The following is a 26,262-nucleotide window of genomic DNA, read 5'->3' as shown; positions in this document are numbered from 1 at the left end:
GAGATCATTGTAACTTTAAACCCTTAGTTATTGTAACTATATTCATTTGTATGTGTTATTCATATGTAGGTGGCATGGTAAACGGACTAACAAAAATACGCCAGCACATGTATTGTCAACATATCGCTCCCTACTTTCGGCGTTAACGCCTAGACATGTAACATTTATTTGGTGTGAAACTATAGAAGCTATGTTAAAGTCAAAATATTTATTAAGTATTATAATTTATTTGGCGTTAACGCCTAGACACCAACAACTTGATCAGCTGGTAAAAATCTACGTTGTCTCAAAATGCTCGCTATATCAGATCTACCTGCAGTTACAACAATATACATAAATTGTTGGCTTATGGTTTCAATAATGAGTATACAATTTTGTTGTTTACCTCCGTACGGATATGCAAACTCCATCGCGCGTAGCCACGGATCCAGTGTAAACGAATCATCCGCTTCAGGTCTATAGATTATTTCCCTTACAAAATCTTGCGTACACATGTCATCCACAACGTTATTCTCGTTATTTCGAAGTTCATACGCATCTTGGAAAACACCAGCGGGTCCAGGGATTCGGTAGGATAATTTGTTCTTTTTGTTAGACCCGGAACCGCGAAGAACAGGTTGTTGTGGTGAAATAGGTTGCTTTTGTTTTTGACTGTTAAGTTAGGGGGACTCTAAAGGTCGGGGGAATGGTGGCAACTCGGTGGGCACCAATATGGTTTGAGTGGGTTTTGAAACTGATACAGATTGAGTGAGATCGGAATCTACAATATCAAGTAGGTATTCCCATCCATCGTTCTCATCATTGGCCATTTTTTGAGAATGTGATTTTGTGTTTTTTTTAGTTTTCAATTGCTGATTTGAGTGAAAATTAAAATTCAGTTTGAGGTGTTTGAAATGTGGTTGTGTATTATGTGATGTTGTAATTGATAATGAACATTCAACTGGTATAAATAGATGTATAAAACCATAGATTTCGACCTGCAAAAGCATGATTTGGCTTAAAAGTGAACAAATTAAAGCAGGACTCAAAACCGAAGTTTGAAACTTCGGTTTTGCTGAAAAGCCTGCAAAACCGAAGTTTCAAACTTCGGTTTAGGGCACGGGTGGCTAACCTAGTACACTTGTCTGCCAGGTCACTGTGGAAACGAATACAAAACCAAAACCGAACTTCCAAACTTCGGTTTTGACCAAAACCGAACTTTGGAAGTATGGTTTTACCATTTTTGCAACGATTTAGTTTCAGTTTCCATTTTTAAAAGTCATTTTGAAAAAATTACCATTTAAAAAAAAAATTCTCACTTACGAACAGGTAATGATGTTCAACAGGAGAATATCATACAAAACGACGAGCAAAATTCCGGATATGGTGGTCGGGAACGAAATCAACAGGTGGCTGAAGATGAAGAATCGGTTTGTTGGGATTTTCGCAATCTTTTCGACGACAATAATGATGATGTCTGTACAGAAAAATTTGACGTTACTAATCTTTTCAACGACATTAATGATTAAGTTTGTGCAGAGAAAGTTGACGTTACTTTACCCCATAACACTTTAAATGATGATGGAAACTTTCCACGTACTGAGATGTTGAATATAGTTGATCCAAAAGAAATTCAAAATGAAGGAATGGAGACTGATGATGTGGAATTAGGCCAACATCAACCCAATGCTCAAGTGTCCACTTGCCCAAGTATTTTAAAAAAAGCAAAAACTACCATGGGCATAGATATGGCTAAAAATGTGGCTAATAATAATAATAATATTGTGGATGATGAGTCAGAGAGATCATCACACTCTCAAAATGTAGCCAAAAGCCCAAAAATTATTGGGTCACAGAGTCAAAACCAATTGCAAGACGCCGATGGGTCTTCCAACGGCCCAATGCCCATTATTCCTATTTCTAACAACATTCGTGTAGACCCAATCCAGTCCAAGGAGAATATTAATAAACAAAATGGATCTACAATCCACATCAGTCGATTAAAACAGAAAAGTTCCAGGAATCCCATCAATTCTACCGTATATGGAAAAGGAGATGGTAACAAAAATTAGAATCACAATCAATCAATTAAGGGTCTGGGTAATCCTTAGCGCAATCTCAATTCAACAAGAAATTCTAAGGATGGTGGACCTAAAAAAACGATATCCTCAGGTAAACTAAACAACGAATGCTGTTGGTCTAGTATAAGGCGATGGAAAACGTCCTCAAGGATGATGAATTTAAAGAATGCTGCTAGAAAAGGTATTAATGAGGATAAACCACTTCGATCCCATTGCACCTCCTGTGATGTTATGAAAGATTTAGAAAAATTCAGGGATACCTCTCGTAAGGTTTCTGGTACAAGTCTTAAAAGTGATGGTGCTAAGAATGATGGGTCTTGCTCAGTAAATTCAATCAACACTGAAGGTGTCTATGCGTTTGGGTGCAAACTTGGATTGAGATGGCAGAAGAAGCCTCAGTCACAGTAAACACCTATGTCTTTTTCCTTTCGTTTATGTCTGGTTTTAGATGAAGTTAATTAGTTATAATTTATGAGGTTTTGGTTCGGGTAAAGAATGCAAATTCGGGGCAATAAAGAAATTGGTTAGGACTGAGAAACCAATTTTCCTAGCTTTACAAGAAACTAAAATACACCTGGTTGATCTTCTCTGGATTCAAAATTTATGGGGATCGATTGAGTGTGATTTTATACAACAAGAGATGATCGGGAAATCGGGAGGGTAACTCTTGATATGGGATAGTAAAGTTTTCGAGGCTACTGATGTAATTAAATTCGATAGGGTTGTTGATATATGGGGTAAGTGGGAAAGCAGTGGGTCAATTCTTAATGTTCTAAATAATTATGGGCTGCATGATGACCCCCAAAAAGAAATTCTATGGGATTCACTATCGAATTTGATTTCGGGTAGGGATGATGAGGTTTGGGTTATGGGTGGCAATTTCAATGAAGTTAGGGATCAGTGTAAATGATTAAACTGCGAATTCATTGATCATCGAGCTAGGCGTTTCAATAACTTTATAATTTCAAATAGTCTAGTTGATATACCTCTTGGTGGTAGATTGTTTACTCGTGTCAGTGATGATGGAATAAAGTTTAGCAAGCTAGATCGATTTCTTATTTCTGAACAAGCTCTTGTGTTATGGGATAACCTGTCAGCAGTGGCCTTGGAAAGAACGGATTCCGATCATTGTCCTATCGTGCTTAAAGATGAGGAGAAAAACTACGGACCTAAGCCGTTTAGATTTTTTGATGCTTGGTTAGATGACGATGGGATTGATCAGGTTATTATAGATGCTTGGGGTTCTACAATAGCTACAGGTAATCGCAAAGACTGCTATTTCATGAATAAGTTGAAATGTGTCAAAGATGCACTTAAAACATGGAGTAAATCGAAGTTTGGACAGTTAGATGGTGAAATAGATACGCTCAAAATTTTGGCACATTCGTTAGAACTAAAAGCAGAAGCAGGATTACTTGATACTTCAGAAACTGAAATGTGGAAGAATACGCGAAAAAAATGGCTTGAGAAAGAGAAATTAAAAGTTAATATGTTAAAGCAAAAAGCTCGGGTGCGTTGGACTATTGAGGGAGACGAAAATTCGAAATTTTTTCACTCTTTAATTCGTCATAATTATAACAGGTGCAATATTCATGGGCTAACATTAAATGCTACATGGACTGATAATCCATAAATCATAAAGGATGCGGCTCTCTCCCATTTCAGATCACTTTTTGAGGAACCGGATATCTTGAGACCAACTCTTGAAGACCTCTCTTATCCGACAATCTCACATGATGAAGTTGCCGAACTTGAAAGTATATTCTCAGGAAAAAAAATTTAGAGGCAATTAATGATTGTGGAAGTTCAAAAGCACCGGGTCCCGACGGGTTTAATATGCGGTTTTTTAAAAAATATTGGAACACTATAAAAGTTGAATTAATAGAGGCGATCACTTGGTTTTAGGAAAAAGGTGACATTTCGAGAGGGTGTAATGCGTCTTTGTTACTCTCATTCCAAAAAAGAATGACCCGTTGAGTTTAAATGATTATCGCCCTATTAGTCTAATTGGTAGCTATTATAAAATAGTTGCCAAAATCCTTTCAAACCGTCTTAGAAAAGTTCTCCCTGCATTAATTGGTCCGGAGCAAAGTGCCTTTCTAAAAGGTGAAAGGACCCGTTCATATACATTATAAACGATTCACAATAGTTGATTACATCGCGAGGTATTTGACCTCTATATGATACATTTTACAAACATTGCATTCGTTTTTAAAAGACAAACTTTCTTTACATTGAAAATTGATAGGCATGCATACCATTTCATAATATCTACTATCCAACTATAAATTGACTTAATAATAATCTTTGATGAACTCAAAGACTCGAATGCAACGTTCTTCGAAATATGCTATGAAAGACTCCAAGTAATATCTTTAAAATGAGCAAATGCACAGCGGAAGATTTCTTTAACACCTGAGAATAAACATGCTTTAAAGTGTCAACCAAAAGGTTGGTGAGTTCATTAATTTATCATAATCATTCATTTTCATCATTTAAATAGACCACAAGAATTTCATTTCCAGTTCTCATAAATATACGTCCAATGCATAGAGACAAAAAATCATTCATATTGATTGAACACCTGGTAACCGACATTAACAAGATGCATATAAGAATATCCCCTATCATTTCGGGAAATCCTTCGGACATGATAAAAACAACATCGAAGTACTAAAGCATCCGGTACTTTGGATGGGGTTCGTTAGGCCCAATAGATCTATCTTTAGGATTCGCGTCAATTAGTAGATCGGTTTACTAATTCTTAGGTTACCAAGCAAAAAGGGGCATATTCGGCTTCGATCATTCAACCATATAATGTAGTTTCGATTACTTGTGTCTATTTCATAAAACATTTATAAAAATTGCGCATGTATTCTCAGCCCAAAAATATAAATGGTAAAAAGGCAAATGAAACTCACCTATTGTATTTCGTGGTAAAAATACATATAACGTCATTGAACAAGTGCAAGGTTGGCCTTGTATTCACGAACCTAAATTAATTATATATATTTATATGTTGGTCAATATTTGTCTAACAATTTAAGTCGAGTCATAGTGTATCATAATCCTAATGCTCGAGTCTAAGATGCAAAAGTCAACAAAAGTCAATTTGACTCAAAATGATTTCCAAAATTTATACATGATTATTATATAGTTTAAATATCGTCGTTTTATATTTTAAAATATTTTTAAAAGATGTACAAGAGTAAATAATATAATTCATTTATTAATAAATAAAACTTTATATAAAAATATACTTTTATATATATTAAGTAATAAATTTATAAAGTTCATTTAATATCATAAAAATATTACAATAGGTTTTATTAAGGTAATTGTATTACATAATTATTTGATAAAATAATATTGATAATAACAACAAGTAAAAGGTGTATTATTTTGTAATAATAATTATTATTATTCTATTAATAAAAATATCAATATTTATATATATATATATATATATATATATATATATATATATATTTTTTATCAAAAATGATATTATGGTAAAATGATAATCCTAATTATGATAGCTTTAATATTTACGATACATTTTAATATTAACTTTAAAATAATAATTTAAAAATGATAATAATAATGATATTTTATAATAACAATGACATTTCTATTATAAATGATATTTTTAGTAAAAATATTAATAATACTTTTAATAAAATGATAATAATAAGAACGATAATTTTTATCTAAATCAATATCTTACAATATTTTAATTTCATCATGATACTCATACTCATTATTTCCTAATTTATTCGTTTAATAGTTTTTAATCGTCTTTTATATTGTTTTAGTGTTAATGATAATAATAATTATAATAACTAGGTGTTACTAATATTAGTTCTAATTATAATAATACTAAAAATAATAAATATTATAATAATATTAATACTAATAACTATTTAATGATAATAATAATATAACTTTAACGATAGTAATAATAATAAAATAATAATTTTTAATGATAATACTTCTTATAGGTAATGATAATAATAGTAATAATAATAATTAGATAAAAATTATAAAGACGATAATAACGACGATAATAATAATCATTTTTAATAATAATACAGAGATTCAATTGACTATAACTTCTAATCCGTTCATCGAAACCATTCGATATCTAAATGAAAAGTTCTTAGTTTTTCGCTAGCTTTCCAACGACATGCATATCTTATACCTTATCTCAACCGTATATGAAACTAATTCAAGATTCAATATATCCTATCTCATGGCAATCTCAAAAGTACAAGCATGCATAATTCTAGATACTCGAGCACTAGTCAAGGATACACTATTAATATATAAAAGTTAAGTTATGAGTGCTCACGTATCAATATTGAGATTCAATATTGCAGGAAAGGTACGTAGACGCAGCGGAGATGACAAACACTAAATTGACCTCACGAGCATACTCATGAACCATACCCATCACCTCCATAGCTATAACCCATAATTTTCTTAACCCTATCCTACTCGAAAACCAGTTTTTGAGAACTCGTTTTAGACCACTCGAGCAGCACTCCGTCGTAGTATTTTATGTGTAAATAATATTAATACTAACACTAATATTACAAATAATATTATTAAGATTAATAATAATAATAATCTTAATAATAATAATAATAATCTTAATAATAATAATAATTATATATAATATATGTATGTGTGTAATGAGGTCGAGAGGGATAGATAAACTGAATCATTTCGTGCGTTTTATACATCTCACCAAACCAACCATCCTATGCCTCCGTGATTTGTGGTCTCCAACTTTTACATTTCATATGAATAAATAAATAAATAAATAAAACGTGGAATGTGCCTCCGTGATTTGTGGTATTCTTTTACATATCATATGAATTTAAAAATAAAAAAATAAAAAAACGTGGAAAGTTGCATAGTTTATGTATTATTTAATATAATATATTTAATTTATATAATTACTTATATATTATATTATATTTATGTTTATGGTAAAAATGTAATTTTTACTCAAATGACTCGTACGTTGTCACTCGACTCATGTACCACTTTCGGTTTTTCGAGCGCACTTTCGTACGTTTAGAAAACTAGCCTTTTACGTTACTCGACGTGTACCCTTAATAATAATTTGACTTATTCCTCAATAATTTACCTTATAGAAAATGTAACTTATAAAATTTGAGCGTTGTGGTCATTTGCTTCTATAAATCAGTGACTCGTTATTTATCAAAATATATTATTTTAAATTAGGACGTTTTATTACTAAGTTAAAATATATATATATTCTTATTTAAAATTGTAAATTTGTACATAATATATATGTTTGAAATATTTATCTAATGATATAATATTTAGTTTTTCAAAACCAATTACATTTCAAAGTTCGTTTTATATAATTTAACTCGTTTTAAATAATAGTAGTTATTTTACCGAATAATGTTTTTAATATAAAAACTAAATAGTTAATTTATCAAGGGACACGAATTTATCAAAGTAAGGTACACTTTTGAAATTTAAACGGAAATGATTACTAACTTTTGACTAACTCCCGTTAATGACACTTTTGTAAATCACTTTTACCAATTATTCCGGATACCATTAAAAAGGAAAGATTTCCTAAATCAAAGTGGACCTCCTAACAGAGACTCATAGCCATAATTCAATGTATCTAATAATTCAATCTGTTGATAATTATTTTAAATATATTTTAAAACAACAACGTTCATGTAAAGTATTATACGTCTAATACTTGTTAACGTTTTATACATATATACATATATAATCATATCCATTCCTATAATGGTTCGTGAATCTTTGGAATTTGGTCGAGGTTAAATGAATGTATGAACGCAGTTTAAAATTCTTGAGATTCAATTTACAAACTTTGCTTATCGTGTCGGGAATATATAAAGATTAAAGTTTAAATTTGGTCAGAAATTTCCGGGTTGTCACAGTACCTACCCGTTAAAGAAATTTCGTCCCGAAATTTGAGTGGAAAGGTTGTGAATGATAATAAGTATGTTTTCATGATGCATACGGGCTGAAAAATTAGAGTTTTATCATCAGCGAATAATTTGGATAAACAATCCATTTATATGAATAGTACGAATGAAGCTAACATAGAAGAGTGAAATGAGTAAGTGTAGATTCATCTTATCATTTGACGTAGATATGTTTGATTTACAGATTTCAATGGATTTGAAGAAAATCTTCGTAATAAGATTTGATTCTCCGGTAACCAAGGGAACTAGGATCCACTTTAAATGCGATCGTCCATTTTAATTGTTCTGTCGGAGATTCTCTTATAAATTCACCACCTTCATTTCCTTACAACTCACATCTTCTGTTTATGCATTTTATGCAAGTCCCTAGACATCTACCCACGTACATTGCAGGTACAACAGTTTACAGGCCACCATGATTGTTCGTTATTATCCTATCCGTGTTTGTATGTGATTACAGGAACGAGATTTGGATGTTTGACTATGTTAGACTTAGTCAGACGTACAAGTGAAGCCTTACTAGTACGGCTGATAGGCTCATACGCACGGTTGATGCTGAGCTAAGTCACAATTACAACCTAAATGAGAAGACACGAGTGAGTGATCACCCGTACAGCTGATGAAGCCAAATCGTACGTGTGATGGATGCATCGTACGGGTGAGTCAACAGCAGGGGTATATAAAGCCTTATGTTCTTCATTTAATTTAAGCCTCTCATTTGTTACACACACTCAGATCTGGTGAGCTCCTCCGATTCTCTCTCAGTCCAAATCACCCAGGTGGTGAATAATAGCTCTAGGTGTTGATCTAATCACACTTGATTTAGCTGTGGTTTGACTAAATTAATCCAAAAAAAAACTTAACCTATTCACTAGAGGGTTTGATTCACTTATTCCGCCATTGTGTGAGTTAAATTTGTTGATTTCTAAGTTCCTAGTCATATTTCATCACCTTCTATTCTTTCCCCCTCAACTCATATTTTTAAAGTATTCATCAATATGCTCCATCCAGTTCTGATTCTCGATATACTTCTAACTTTCATATCGGTCATTCTTCTTTTTCATCTACCGCCGGAAGAATCTATTTACTTCTACTATACTCTTGGGTTTATAGTGTTTCTAGTTCTCCCGTGTCTTTATATTGCTATATGCATTGATATATATGGTTTATAATTTCTGATTTGTCGTTGGGCTTTATATCTTCCCTTATATTTCAAAGTCACTGCTTCTGTCTTCTATAATCATTGTCATTCACAGTTAATGCTCTCTTTTATTTGCTGCAATTTATACCCCAATTTCTATTTCGGAGTTTTGTCCTTTCGTTTCTTCTTCTTGCGATTAAGCACCGTTTGTAATGGTCCAGAATTCACAGATATGAATTTTGGAATGAACATTGTTAATGTTCTAGGAAGGAAATTGTGATGGCGTGATCTTGACTTGTCAAATTACCAGAATACCTTGGAAAAGGCCGAATCATCAAGAAATATTTTCTTGATATTTTAGAGGTTAAATAGAATACAAGAGTCGTATAACATGGCACATGATGATGTTATGATCTGTGAATCATCACGTTCCATTTAGAAACTCAGCATGACTTACTGTAATATAATCACGTTGATCAAGTGTCATTATATTATACTAATTCATGCTTCAGTTCCCAACACTACTTCAAAATATTCTTATTTTAAACTTGAATGTTTCAGAATTTAGAAACTAAAATAGTTTCTTTTATGATGTAATACAGATAGCGCGAAGAGGTAAATGATTTCAAATAAGAATAATTAAGAAAATATTTTTAGAAATATAGAGGATATTTATAATGAAAGATATGATGATATCTTAGGATTTCTAATATCAGAGGATGATGAAGAATATTGTCCGCAAGGGTTTAGAGTCAGGAGCAAGGTATTCGATATTGACTTCAGCAGATACTGAATCATTTGGATCCTTTGAAGGCCGGTTTAGCCTTTGTGATTTGTCCACAGCCTCCTTCATACTTTGCTCAATCCGTTTTCCAGTTCCAACTATTTTCTTTTTCTGAGCTCTGCCAACACACTACTCTTTATTATCAAACTTTTTACTGTTAAGGTCGTCTTATAGTTTTTTTGCTGCTTCATCAATAATTTCGAGAACTATTCCGCAGTTTAGGGTGTTTTTCAGAAACTTCACATTCAAGTATGTAAGTCCAGGAGATAGACGTTATATATACACATATAACTGTTGGCGTGGACATGCTGCGAGATTTCAAAATACTGATTGCTAATTCCCGATGATTCGTATGGCAATTCTCGTTACAAGATGCAAATGAGTAAATGATGGGGTTTTGATAAATATAATGATTTTTCGGAAAATCTCAGATCATTACGGTTGCTGATAAGTTTACAACTAATGTGGTGAGATATGAAAGGTTCCCTGGTAACAATGACGAAAGGGCAACATATTTATCAAGATTATGATAAGGCTACTCCGAATGAAAAATCGAAGTTGTCTTGCTGGAGCTGTGATAGAATTTGCTACTTTGAAAAAGGAATTGCAAAGTTATTTTTGCTAATAAATGCCAAAGGATCTGACACAGATATGTGTTGAATTATGACTTTGGTTTCGAGAGCTTTTTAAGTACATAACTGTGGGTAATATGTGGTTGGATCATCATCTCGATTGCTCATTAATTGAAGTGTCTTCAGAAATTTTCGAAGGGTTTGAACACAGATTGTAATCGTTAATATACATTTGATGTTCTAACACAGTTTTGAAGTCAAAGTATAGCTTCAAAAGATGTAGGAATCAAAAAGTGATGGTACCGGTTATATCTCGAATTGAATTCTGAGGTTTCAAAATCAAAATATGTAATTGGGTTTGAATGAGTATGGTTGTTTTGATTTTTATGAAAGAATGTATATTATTGTGAAAGTAGGAAGTATAGTTGATAATTTACTTAATCTGATTCGAAGAATGTAATATATTAATTGTGAATATATATATATATATATATATATATATATATATATATATATATATATATATATATATATATATATATATATATATATATATATATATATATATATCTCGGGTATTACTATATAGTTGATAATTTACTTAATCTGATTCGAAGAATGTAACATATTAATTGTGAATATATATATATATATATATATATATATATATATATATATATCTCGGGTATTACCTACCCGTTAAAAAAAATTTCAGAATTAATATTTTGTACAAAAGAATTTTATTACAGTCTTTATGAAAATATATATGTATATATTCTCTTCAGATGTAACATAGATTTTATGAGTTAATATTAAATTAAACTCATTTGATTTATTATTGAAACTAGAATTGAGAAATCCCTAAAACTTTAGAAATCACATAAGTATTTCTTCAATGATATTGAAATTATGAATCAATACTTTGTTATTTGTTGAGGCTTGATGTTGGTTTTTTTTTAAATTCTTATGAACTTCGCAAAGTGCGAATGATGTTATCTGAAAAGTTTCGGGCACATAGATGATGAAAGTGTAAAATCAAATATATACTTGATTTATTATGAATTTGAATTTGTTGAATTGAGACAGAGATTGTAGTTAACGATGGTTAAGTTGTGGCCGAAGGACGTACATTATTGCATATTTGTAATATGAATTAACCGAGTAGTTAAGATTCACACACAATAGCTTAGCATGGAAAGATTTATTTTTTTATTTCAAAATATATATAAAATATATATATATATAATTTCTTCAGAAGGAATGAGTTAATTCTTCATAACTTGTTGATACAATATACGCGTTATTGATTCGTAATGATGTCTACGGTGATTCTTGAACTGACGGAGTTTGTGATGTTATAGGTGTTGTTGATTCTGATGTTGACTTTACTGACGATGCTGGTGACGTTGACGATACTGTTGATGTTGTTGGTAAAATAAGTTTAACTTGTTAATCACACACCATTTTTGTCAGAGTTTCTACTCTTCCTTCTATCATTTTGGTTCGATTAACTGATTTATGGTTAGGGCTAGATTAGATAATCTCTAAGACTTTAGAGATTATATAATCGCCGCGGAATGTTTCTCCAATGAAGTTATGAATTAATACTTCGTCAGTTATTGTTGTTGGTACTCCTTGGTATCTATGGTGCGAATGACGTTGATGCTCGTGGGATAGATTGTGAAGTTGAGGTTTACGACACGGTTGTGGTTGGAGGTGGTAATGGTACTGTTGGCGTTGATGATGGTGGTACTGGTTATGCTACTGGTGCTGCTGCTGGTGTTTGTAATCTTTGCACCATATTCTCCAAAGCCACTACCCGAGCGCGAAGCTCGTTGACTTCTTCTATTACACCGGGGTGATTGTCGGTTCGGACGAGCGGATAAATAAAATCTAGAATTTGATGTAGTATATAATCGTGACGAGATACTCTGGAAATGAGAGAGAAAATGGTGTTTCGGACAGGTTCGCCGGTAAGTGCTTCAGGTTCTTTGTCAAGAGGGCAATGTGGTGGATGGAAAGGATCGCCTTCTTCTTGTCTCCAATGATTGAGGAGGTTACGAACCCTTCCCCAATTCATCCAGAATAGGTGATGACTGATTGGTTGATCCATTCCAGTCACACTGCTTTCAGAGCTTGAGTGAGATTCCATTTCGGAATCCGAGTGATTTGAACTAACGAAGAATTCCATTTCGTACGATTGGATAAAGGATTTTTCGATATGAAATGATCTTCTTGCTATCGGATGGTATTCTAATTACATAGTATATATATATATATATATATATATATATATATATATATATATATATATATATATATGTAGAGCAAAAGATTTTGTAAATTACAGAGAAATTTATGGAATATATCAGGCAAAGTCTAAAGTAACAGATACGATAAGATATGATTTAGCAGATACGCTAAGATATGAATTTTGTCTATACACTACTCATGCAATTAATATAGCAAGACGTGTCTAGACTTAATAATGATAAGCAGGTAATTTTTTAAGGATGATAAGCAGATGATTTCCGACTAGAAATGATAAGCAAAACTTTGACATGCAGACACGGTCGAAGTCCAGATTCACTAATGCATCCTAACGACTTATCAGTTAGACACAAATGCAGACCTGGTTCGCTAAGACCACCGCTCTGATACCAACTGAAAGGACCCGTTCATATACATTATAAACGATTCACAGTAGTTGATTACATCACGAGGTATTTGACCTCTATATGATACATTTTACAAACATTGCATTCATTTTTAAAAGACAAACTTTCTTTACATCGAAAATTGACAGACATGCATACCATTTCATAATATCCACTATCCAACTATAAATTGACTTAATAATAATCTTTGATGAAATCAAAGACTAGAATGCAACGTTCTTCGAAATATGCTATGAAAGACTCCAAGTAATATCTTTAAAATGAACAAATGCACAGCGGAAGATTTCTTTAACACCTGAGAATAAACATGATTTAAAGTGTCAACCAAAAGGTTGGTGAGTTCATTAGTTTATCATAATCATTCATTTTCATCATTTTAATAGACCACAAGAATTTCATTTCCAGTTCTCATAAATATACGTCCCATGTATAGAGACAAAAATCATTCATATGGATTGAACACCTGGTAACCGACATTAACAAGATGCATATAAGAATATTCCCTATCATTCCGGGAAATCCTTCGGACATGATAAAAACAACATCGAAGTACTAAAGCATCCGGTACTTTGAATGGGGTTCGTTAGGCCCAATAGATCTATCTTTAGGATTCACGTCAATTAGTAAATCGGTTTACTAATTCTTAGGTTACCAAGCAAAAAGGGGCATATTCGGCTTCGATCATTCAACCATATAATGTAGTTTCGATTACTTGTGTCTATTTCGTAAAACATTTATAAAAATTGCGCATGTATTTTCAGCCCAAAAATATAAAGGGTAAAAAGGCAAATGAAACTCACCTATTGTATTTCGTAGTAAAAATACATATAACGTCATTGAACAAGTGCAAGGTTGGCCTTGGATTTATGAACCTAAATTAATTATATATATTTATATGTTGGTCAATATTTGTCTAACAATTTAAGTCAAGTCATAGTGTACCATAATCCTAATGCTCGAGTCTAAGATGCAAAAGTCAACAAAAGTCAATTTGACTCAAAATGATTTCCAAAATTTATACATGATTATTATATAGTTTAAATATCGTCGTTTTATATTTTAAAATATTTTTAAAAGATGTACAAGAGTAAATAATATAATTAATTTATTAATAAATAAAACTTTATATGAAAATATACTTTTATATATATTAAGTAATAAATTTATAAAGTTCATTTAATATCATAAAAATATTACAATAGGTTTTATTAAGGTAATTGTATTACATAATTATTTGATAAAATAACATTGATAATAACAACAAGTAAAAGTTGTATTATTTTGTAATAATAATTATTATTATTCTATTAATAAAAATATCAATATTTATATATATATATATTTTTTTTATTACCAAAAATGATATTTATGGTAAAATGATAATCCTAATTATGATAGCTTTAATATTTACGATACATTTTAATATTAACTTTAAAATAATAATTTAAAAATGATAATAATAATGATATTTTATAATAACAATGACATTTCTATTATAAATGATATTTTTAGTAAAAATATTAATAATACTTTTAATAAAATGATAATAATAAGAACGATAATTTTTATCTAAATCAATATCTTACAATATTTTAATTTCATCATGATACTCATACTCATTATTTCCTAATTTATTCGTTTAATAGTTTTTAATCGTCTTTTATATTGTTTTAGTGTTACTGATAATAATAATTATAATAACTAGGTGTTACTAATATTAGTTCTAATTATAATAATACTAAAAATAATAAATATTATAATAATATTAATACTAATAACTATTTAATGATAATAATAATATAACTTTAACGATAGTAATAATAATAAAATAATAATTTTTAATGATAATACTTCTTATAGGTAATGATAATAATAGTAATAATAATAATTAGATAAAAATTATAAAGACGATAATAACGACGATAATAATAATCATTTTTAATAATAATACAAAGATTCAATTGACTATAACTTCTAATCCGTTCATCGAAATCATTCGATATCTAAATGAAAAGTTCTTAGTTTTTCGCTAGCTTTCCAACGACATGCATATCTTATACATTATCTCAACCGCATATATAACTAATTCAAGATTCAACATATCCTATCTCATGGCAATCTCAAAAGTACAAGCATGCATAATCCTAAATACTCGAGCACTAGTCAAGGATACACTATTAATATATAAAAGTTAAGTTATGAGTGCTCACGTATCAATATTGAGATTCAATATTGCAGGAAAGGTACGTAGATGCAGCGGAGATGACAAACACTAAATTGACCTCACGAGCATACTCATGAACCATACCCATCACCTCCATAGCTATAACCCATAATTTCCTTAACCCTATCCTACTCGAAAACCAGTTTTTGAGAACTCGTTTTAGACCACTCGAACAGCACTCCGTCGTAGTATTTTATGTGTAAATAATATTAATACTAACACTAATATTACAAATAATATTATTAAGATTAATAATAATAATAATCTTAATAATAATAATAATTATATATAATATATGTATGTGTGTAATGAGGTCGAGAGGGATAGATAGACTGAATCATTTTGTGCGTTTTATACATCTCACCAAACCAACCATCCTATGCCTCCGTGATTTGTGGTCTCCAACTTTTACATTTCATATGAATAAATAAATAAATAAATAAAAACACGTGGAATGTGCCTCCGGAATTTGTGGTATTCTTTTACATATCATATGAATTTAAAAATAAAAAATAAAAAAACGTGGAAAGTTGCATAGTTTATGTATTATTTAATATAATATATTTAATTTATATAATTACTTATATATTATATTATATTTATGTTTATGGTAAAAATGTAATTTTTACTCAAATGACTCGTACGTTGTCACTCGACTCATGTACCACTTTCGGTTTTTCGAGCGCACTTTCGTACGTTTAGAAAACTAGCCTTTTACGTTATGCGACGTGTACCCTTAATAATAATTTGACTTATTCATCAATAATTTACATTATAGAAAATGTAACTTATAAAATTTGAGCGTTGTGGTCATTTGCTTCTATAAATCAGTAACTCGTTGTTTATCAAAATATATTATTTTAAATTAGGACGTTTTATGACTAAGTTAAAATATATATATTCTTATTTAAAATTGTAAATTTGTACATAATATATATGTTTGAAATATTTATCTAATGAAATAATATTTAGTCTTTCAAAACCAATTACATTTCAAAGTTTGTTTTATATAATTTAACTCGTTTTAAATAATAGTAGTTATTTTACCGAATAATGTTTTTAATATAAAAACTAAATAGTTAATTTATCAAGGGACACAAGTTTATCAAAGTAAGGTACACTTTTGAAATTTAAACGGAAATGATTACTAACTTTTGACTAACTCTCGTTAATGACACTTTTGTAAATCACTTTTACCAATTATTCCGGATACCGTTAAAAAGGAAAGGTTTCCTAAATCAAAGTGGACCTCCTAAAATAGACTCGTAGCCATAATTCAATGTATCTAATAATTCAATCCGTCGATAATTATTTTAAATATATTTTAAAACAACAACGTTCATTTAAAGTATTATACGTCTAACACTTGTTAACGTTTTATACATATATACATATATAATCATATCCATTCCTATAATGGTTCGTGAATCTTTGGAATTTGGTCGAGGTTAAATGAATGTATGAACACAGTTTAAAATTCTTGAGATTCAATTTACAAACTTTGCTTATCGTGTCGGGAATATATAAAGATTAAAGTTTAAATTTGGTCGGAAATTTCCCGGTTGTCACAAAAGGCGCCTTATTCTTGATGGAGCCTTGATTGTCAATGAAACTATTGATTTTTTAAAAATAAATAGGAAAAAAGGTTTTATTTTAAAAGTGGATTTTGAAAAGGCTTTCGATAGCCTAAATTGGAACTTTCGTATGGACGTTATGAAATGTATGGGGTTTGGTTGCAAATGGATAGTTTGGATTCTTGCTTGTCTAAAATCCGCTTCAATTTCTATTCTAGTAAATGGTTCTCCCACTTCAGAGTTTCGGCTTGGTAGAGGTGTTAGGCAAGGCGATCCGCTATCACCTTTTCTTTTTATTCTTGCAGCCGAGGGGTTAAATATACTAACGAAAGCGGCTGTGGAAAAAGGGTTATTCAAAGGCATCGAGGTCGGGAATGATAAGGTTCTTGTTTCGCATCTTCAATATGCGGATGATACTCTCTTTTTTGGCGAATGGAGCCGCTCTAATGCTTTTAATCTTCGAAACATACTCAAATGTTTTGAACTTGCGTCGGGTTTGAAAGTAAATTTCCATAAGAGTAATGTTTATGGTGTAGGTGTTGATCATTCCAAAATCAATCCGCTAGCTCTCCACATGGGTTGTCAAGTAGGTAATTTTCCCTTCACTTACCTCGGCTTGCCTATTGGTGCAAAGATGAATAGATTAAAGGATTGGCGTCCGATCATAGATAAATTTAACAGTAGACTTTCGGGATGGAAAATGCGATCGATGTCATTTGGTGGAAGATTAGTGTTGATTAAATCGGTTCTTACGAGTTTGCCATTGTACTATTTCTCGCTATTTCGTGCTCCGCCTTGTGTGATTAAATTACTAGAGAGTGTAAGACGTTCTTTCTTTTGGGGAGGGTCGGGTTCGGGATCAAAAATGTCGTGGGTCAAATGGGAACAAGTCTTAAATTCTTACGGGAATGGGGGGTTAAATATCGGGTCTTTAAAAAGTAAAAATTTAGCATTACTTGGAAAGTGGTGGTGGAGGTTTAAAATCGAAACCGACTCACTTTGGGCCAAAGTAATTCGTAGTATTCATGGCACAAGCGGTGGATTACTATCAGATAACGAAATGTCCTCAAAGATTGGTGTGTGGTATAATATTGTTTTAGCAGGTAAAGAAATAGAAGACTTGCAGGTTCACTTCAAAGAATCATTTGTAAAAACAGTGGGAGATGGAGGTGATACACTTTTTTGAAAAGAACATTGGATTGGTAACGACAAGCTTTGTAATCTTTTCCCAAGATTATGTAGGCTTGAGCTACATCCCGACGCAACAATCAAGGACAGAATGGAAGGCGGAGTAGAGTCAGCTACTTGGAACTGGAGACGAGAAATCTCAGGCAGAGTATCGAGGGGATTCGAGTCGCTAATCAATATGATCTCAAATGTTTCACTTGATCGCAACAACAAAGACAAAGTTAAATGGTCAATGGCTTCAAATGGTGCCTTCAAAGTCAGTACACTAACTGCTGCTATAGATGATATCATTCTGGACGAATTTACTGCTCAACAAGGTACTATTCGAAACAAGTTGATTCCGAAAAAATTAGAAATTTTCGTTTGGAGAGCCGCAAAGAAAAGGTTACATGTGAGAGTCAAGCTTGATAAACGTGGAATAGATCTTCACATTGTACGTTGCCCACTTTGTGACGATGGTTTGGAAACGGTGGAACATGCACTTATTTTTTGTAAACACGCGATTGAAGTATGGGATCGAATCTTTAAATTGTGGAATATGGGTTCTTTCAACAATTTTACCATTAACGAGCTTCTTATGAAAAACAATCATTCATCCTCAATGTCGAGCCTTGGGAATTCAATATGGTTAGCAATTAAGTGGATTGGTGCGTATTTCATTTGGAAAAACCGAAATAATAAGGTGTTCCGAGACAAAAATTGGAATCCCCCGGTAACTTTCAATGAAATACAAACCATTTCGTTTGATTGGATCTCTAACAGAGCGAGAGGGAGGAAAGTAGATTGGCAATCGTGGATCTCCAACCCGGTCGTATATCTCTCACTAGTGTAATTATTCGTTTCGAGCCAATTTATCTCGTGCACTTCTCGTGTGTAATTGTCGTGTTTTTGCTGTTTAACAATACGTGAGTGTATAGATGATCCACCTCTAATGGATCCTATCTTCTTGTACCTTTGGTTTCTCTAATAAAATTCTTGCTTGCCTTCAAAAAAAAAAAAAAGATTCTGTAAGAGGGAAAGGACCCGAACACCCGGATTTGGGGAGTAGGGACCATTTACCAGATACCATCCCATTCTCTGTTTTCAATTCATTCCAATTTAATTTAATTTGATTGCTCCTGAAACCATAAGATTCGGTCATTTGTAATCCCTCATCTCCACGTCAAGTCAAATCAAATCGAAAACAAAAAAACATCCATCTCATAGATATAGATACATATATAGATATAGATAGATATAGATATAGATATAGATATAGATGTTTCGGAGATATGTGTAAGCGCACAAAGGCATACAGATAGACGATGATATTACTTCAATCTCAGTCAAGATACCTTTTACAGATCTTTACAAACCGCGTTCAAAAGTGAGTTTTAATCGATTCATCAGTTTTATGTTGTATCTGAATCAATGTAATTTGAGTTTATTTATCGTATATTAGGTTTATTTCAATTTATGATAATGTTATTGTTTAGAACTCTATTATATTAATATCTCGGTTGATTAGCACACTGCACGCTTGAACCCTAGCTTGAGTGTTGATTTGGATTTTTTTAAAGCTTGAATGTGTTAAGAATGAAATGATATTGAAAACCTTAATGTAAGTTAAGATATCAAGTTCACAATAAACCATACAATTGAATAGAAAAGAGACCGAATGACATTGCATATGTTAATGGTAGGAATCATTTTTACTGTCTACTCATGTGCAACGATTGTGAAGATGGACTTGCAGGTTGTTAGTCTAGAATAGTTTTACTGCCTACTCTTTAGTAACGTTTTTATTTGTCTTGGTTGTACAGTATTGATAAAGGAGTCGAGTTGGATTGCCATTGGGTTGAATTTGATGATGTTCGTTACCATATTCAGGTTCGCCATTTAAAATCATTTCTATGCTTCGCTGGTATAGAAAAGAAAAGCAGGGCCATATTGGAGATATTATTGATTTTATTAATTTTTGATGATAAATTTTAATTACATGATGATCATTGAATCATTCTTTTTCAAGCATGGACATTCTAAAGAATGAATATGGTCCGTGACCATCAATGATGCTTCCACTTTCACATTTACTACTTCCACCATTAATTCATGCTTTTTTTCGAAAAAATATCCATGGATAAAGTATGACAAAAAGTTTGAGTAAGACTATCATTAAGGGTGTTTCAGGAAATTTAAGTGGAACAAGTAAATATGGTGGTGGATGAGATCAGAAAGGCCATCATTGGGGCCAACGATGCAATAGCTTCGGTTAGAGCAAAGCCCAAAATGGACTCCATATTCCACCTCCAGAGACTGTTTTCTCAAACGACCTTCCACTTGGAGCCATTGAGGCTATTAAAACAGTATATGGCTCGGTTGTTCAGATTCTTGATCCTCTCAGAGATGGCTTTAATCTCACTGTTAAACTTAACTTCTCCAAACTTCCTCCAAATGAAGGTTTGCACCCAGTTCATTTTCTATCTTCAGATCAAGTGTGCATCTACATAAAATCATTTGCTACCAATGACCTAAAATGTGTATTACCCAATGGAGGGATTGGGTATTGCTGGAATTGGTGTTAATGTTGTTGGTTTTTTATAGCTTAGATCAGTTTTTTCTTTGTTTGTTTTCTTGTATTCACAAAAAATTCCTTCATCAGTTAGTTACACTTCTCTGTTTTTTTTTTTTTTTTTTTTTTTTCTTCTTCTTTTTGGGTAGGATTCTTAGAGTAAACATGGTAGCAGCATTAGAGATGCCTTATATGTGCATAACAACTTAAATTAGTTATCTTCTTAGCTGGATTTATGGACAAAATGTATCTGTCTCTGTATTTTCTCCGTTTTGCTCTTCCGTTTAATGTACAATAAATGCACTGTGCGAACATTTCGTTCATGACCATAATCATTACGGAATGTTTGCAAGTCAACACAGACAGACAGAGGAGAAAAAAAGGGAGAGTAGGCGTGAAATAGATGCGTATAAAGAGAAGGATAAGTACAATATCTTGACCTCTCTAATTGTCAACGATGCACGCCCAGGGACTTCTTCCCGATAATGCAAGTCTTTTTTTATTTTTATTTTTTTGTTTTTTTTTAATAAAGGTTAATTCTATTCTATGATTTTGCAATTCATGTTTGCCTTTTAGTCATATGTAGTAATGATTACTTCAGTAAGCCAAAAACCAGAGGTTGGTACCATTTTATTATGGCTTCATTATGGTCTGTTCCATTTTATTGAAGGTATTAGCATATACTTGAAACATTTGTTTTTCGGTTTATATTTACTTAATGAAGTAAGTGTTATGTTTATAATCGTGTGGTTCTGAATCGTGCGCTTTATTATGGTCTGTTCATTATAATTTTTTTCCTAATTGTTAAGCGCTTCATTATAATCTTTTTCTAATGAAGTTACTGGCTGCCAAGACAAGTGGCTATATGGTTTCGAATTAGAAAAAGATTATTATAATGAAGTTAACTGTTAGTTAAGACAATTGGCTATATGATTTCAAGTAGAAGGGCCAGATACAAGTCTAAACAATTAGAAAAAAATTATAATGTTTTTAAGAGACAAACGGATAACGTTAAGCCCGGTGCACTCAAGAATGATAACAACACACTTCTTGCACATGTAACTTCAAACTTTATATATGTACTTGCTTGTGGGTAAGGATATTTTATCAGAAAACAACCACCAAGGGATGACAATGGATACCCGATCAAGTGAATATTCACCCGATCCACCCGATTATTCGTGGATATGGACGATCTAAATGGATATGGATGAACCGAAATGGATATGGATATGAATTTGGATGAAAAGTTTCATCCATGGATGAACCCGCTTTCACCCGAAATAACTAAATATATAAATTTATCACTCGAATTAATATCATTTATGATATGAAGTGATATTTCCATAAGTATATTCATCTTTCTTTATATTTTCTCTAAAAATATAAATTTTTTCTTATATTTTGTTTTGTTTAAATCATCAAATGAATTTGTCGTACTTTAGTGGTTTAAATGTGATTCCATGTAACTAAAAAGTAAGCAACTTACAAGTAATCGATATCTTTACACGTTTAATAGGCTATTTGTTGACTATTTGTTATATAGATTAGTAAAAATGTGACTTTCGTCGCATAAACTATTAATAAATATTACTTTTAATCGTATTTATTAAAAATAAAATAGATTTAAATGGATATGGATGATTATCCATTAACCCGCTTCACCCGACGGATATGGATATGGATGAATGAAATTTTTATAAATGGATATGGATATGGATTAAAAAATATAAATGGATATGGATATAGATATGGCCTCACCCGATCCATATCCGATCCATTGCCATCCCTAACCACCACCCACCCACCACCTACCACCAACACCAACCACCACCCCCCACCCGCCCCCACCTACCACCACCACCACCCACATCATCCACCACCCACCACCACCACCACCACCCGCCACCACCCACCACCCACCACCACCACCACCCACCACCACCACCAACCGCCACCACCCACCGCCACCACCAACCACCACCCACCACCTCCACCACCAACCACCACCACCCACCACCACCAACCATCAACCGCCACCACCACCACCAACCACCACCAACCATCAACCGCCACCACCACCACCAACCACCACCAACTACCACCGCCACCACCCACTACCACCACCCCACCACCAACCACCACCAACAACAACTACCACCCACCTCCACCACCACCACCACCACCACCACCACCACCCACCATCACCACCAAACACCACCCACCACCAACCACCACCCACCACCACCACCACCTACCACCACCAACCACCACCCCCCACCAACCACCACTACCCACCACCACCAACACCAACCACCACCCACCACCACCCGTGTTAAAAACTAAACCGTAAACTCTAAATCCCAAATCTAAACCCTAAACCCTAAATTTCTAAACCCTAATATCTAAACTCTATAAACCCTAATATCTAAACCCTAATATCTAAAACCTCAACATACGCTCGAAAAACACGATAATTGTTATATATTAGTTCTTCGAGCGTTTTTCCGCCAAAATAAAAACATTTATCACAATGTGTCTTTATTAAATGTTCATATTTTCATCCAATCTATAATGTTCGTGAATAAAGTTTTTTCAAAAAACGAAGAAAAAAAAAAGATTTTGCTTCCCCCCAATTGGTTCGATCCTACCACTATGTAATATATATATATATATATATATATATATATATATATATATATATATATATATATATATATATATATATATATATATATATATATATATATATATATATATAGTGGTAGGATCGAACCAATCGGGGGGAAGCAATTTTTTTTTTTCGTTTTTTGAAAAAACTTTGTTCACGAACATTATAGATTGGATGAAAATATGAACATTTAGAAAAGACACTTCGTTATGAATGTTATTATTTTGGCGGAAAAACGATCGACAAAAACCATCCCTAGAGTGTACCTTAGTATTATGTAACCTAAAGAATTATAGATAGAAGTTTATATCATATGTTTTATGTTGGTGATTTTGATAGTTTAGAATTATGTATTAAAGTTTGGATGGTACACTAAAAACCATCCCTAGAGTGTACCTTTAGTAGTTTGTAAATATTTCTAGTTTTATAAAACTTTGCCCTATGTAACAAAGCCGGGATTGCACCTTCGACACCTTCATCTGTGACAAGCACGACAGGACGTTGCCTGTTTAGTAATATCTTTCCACATTGATAGCAGCCCATCAAGGTCTTTTTGCAGTTCTTCTAAGGTATGGCCCACAACAACCGTTCTTACAGTAAGACCAAACCCTGGAGGCTGCAAGGTTTTTGCTATTACTCCTAACCAAGTCGTTTCGACTCCGCATATCTTTTTGGATAATCCAATTCTGATGCAACGGGTCAACAAAACCTGCACGTGATTTCAAAATATCATCATCATAAATATTGAATCCAACATCCTCCTAAATTAGCTTAACTACTATGATACTAACATGGTTGTAAACGGCGATTGCGGCGGTGGTTTGGTGACTAGACCGTCCCATTTCTCTCAAATCGTCTAATTAGTCGGTCAACGTCAAAAATCATGTCAAGTCGAGAAAAGACGGCCATCGTCGGTTAAAAGTTGACTTTTTGTCTGGCCTTGTTCTAGTGTGAACGAAAATCCCAAGCCCACTTAAAAATTAGCTAAGAAAAAGATAGTATTCCTTAAAGATAAATTAATAGATACACTATAAATATAAAAAAACATTATAAAAACGTATATATTGTTTTAACTAACGCTAGATCATCTTATTTATAAATCATTTACTTTTAAATCTATATTTGAAATATTTTTATTTATTGTATAAACATGTGAAAGTCAACGTCGATCAATGTCCGTGTCGACACCGTCTCGACCGACTCGACCTTTCTAGGTCATACTTACGTAACTTCTTTAGATATTTAAAAAATTTCGACCATATAAGTACACTTTCGTCACTTTTAACTCGTTATAACTGTTAACATTATGAACTGGGTTTTAAAATTTTACACATTTGACCCAAAAAGATAATACATAAGAAAAACTAACCCATTGTCTACATAAGTGAATTAACTGTCAAATCTAAACTTTAGCCTATTCAGAATAATAGGGCATACCCAAAATCCGCTCCTTAGCTTTGGATATGCAGTTAACGTAGGCCCTTTGGTACCCGATCCCTCTTTAACAACCTGAACAATTATTTTAGTGCCTTTCTGAACTTGGGCCCACTTTTTTTTTTTTTTTTTTTGCTACTTTCTTTATCATGTACTCTGTTGATAGTCTGCACCGTTTGAATGTTTCATGCTGACAATAACGTCAGTCAATGTTTGACTTTGTGAACTATCAAAGTCGTCATCATCCTAGAAATCATCATGCATATTTTGATCCTGGTCATTAACATGAATGATTTCTACTTGTTCTGATTTGTGTATGCTCTCAATATCTCTTTGATTCTTTAGAATCTCAACAAGCAAAGATCCATCAACTGATCTTGGTTCTTTGTAATGTGAAAATGGAGGGAATATATATGGATGGCTCTAGATAACGTACTCTTAATTTCAACTAGTGAAGCTTTAGGGTGCCCGGCCAATGTTTACAAATGCACCACCCATATGTGGAACTAGTTTTGTGATTACTCCTATATATATATATATATATATATATATATATATATATATATATATATATATATATATATATAGTGGTAGGATTAAGAGTGAAGTAACCAATCGGGGGAGAAGCGGGGGAAGTAAATTTTTTTTTTTTTTTTTTGTTTTTTGAAAAAACTTTGTTCACGAACATTATAGATTGGATGAAAATAAGAACATTTAGAAAAGACACTTCGTGATGAATGTTACTCCCTCCGTCCCATATTAATAGTCCACAGACAAAAAACACAGTTTAAGAAAATGTCATAAAAGTACTGTACTTTCTGTTTACTTTCCAATTTTACCCTTACATTTTTCCTCTCTTTTAATCCTATCCACATACATCAAGGGCATAATAGAACTTAAGCTTCTTATTCTTTTCTATTTATGGAAGTGGACTATTAATTTGGGACATCCCAAAATAGAATAGTGGACTATTAATATGGGACGGAGGGAGTATTATTTTGGCGGGAAAACGCTCGAAGAAGTAATATATAACAATTATCGTGTTTTTCGAGCGTATGTTGAGGTTTTAGACATTAAGGTTTATATATTAGGGTTTAGAAATTTAGTGTTTAGGGTTTAGATTTAGGGTTTAGATTTAGGGTTTAGATTGAGTTTTTAACACGAACGGTTTAGAGTTTAGGGTTTAGGGTTTAGGGTTTGGTGTTTTGGGTTTATGACCCAAAACACCAAACCCTAAACCCTAAACTCTAAATCGGGTTAAATTTTACTTCACAAAACATGGAGAGAAAAAAAACGTTAACATTCTTCACGAACAATATTATCTTGAATGTTATTTTTGTCGATCGTTTTCCCGCCAAAATAATAACATTCATCACGAAG

The 26,262-nt window shown here is 32.3% G+C and overlaps 1 protein-coding gene and 1 long non-coding RNA gene across 2 annotated transcripts; both read left to right on the top strand.

Annotated features, from left to right (window-relative positions):
• Window positions 1-18,317: 18,317 nt before the first annotated feature.
• Window positions 18,318-19,058, top strand: LOC139889000 (uncharacterized). Its single transcript, XM_071871975.1, has one exon. The coding sequence runs from the start codon at window positions 18,318-18,320 to the stop codon at window positions 19,056-19,058; it is 741 nt and encodes a 246-aa protein (XP_071728076.1).
• Window positions 19,059-19,243: 185 nt separating this feature from the next.
• Window positions 19,244-21,442, top strand: LOC139892076 (uncharacterized). Its single transcript, XR_011773969.1, has 3 exons — window positions 19,244-19,592; window positions 20,029-20,665; window positions 20,927-21,442. It is a non-coding gene; the product is annotated as an uncharacterized lncRNA (long non-coding RNA).
• Window positions 21,443-26,262: the final 4,820 nt, after the last annotated feature.

The sequence above is a fragment of the Rutidosis leptorrhynchoides genome, chromosome 2, assembly GCF_046630445.1.
Source record: "Rutidosis leptorrhynchoides isolate AG116_Rl617_1_P2 chromosome 2, CSIRO_AGI_Rlap_v1, whole genome shotgun sequence".
NCBI lineage: Eukaryota > Viridiplantae > Streptophyta > Magnoliopsida > Asterales > Asteraceae > Rutidosis > Rutidosis leptorrhynchoides.
The sequence above is the reverse complement of the archived record's forward strand: the minus strand, read 5'-3'. Positions and strand labels throughout refer to the sequence as shown.

What these genes read in the sequence shown, in the direction of transcription:
- LOC139889000 (XM_071871975.1), top strand. Translation starts at nt 18,318, where the DNA reads ATGGAAGGCGGAGTAGAGTCAGCTACTTGGAACTGGAGACGAGAAATC.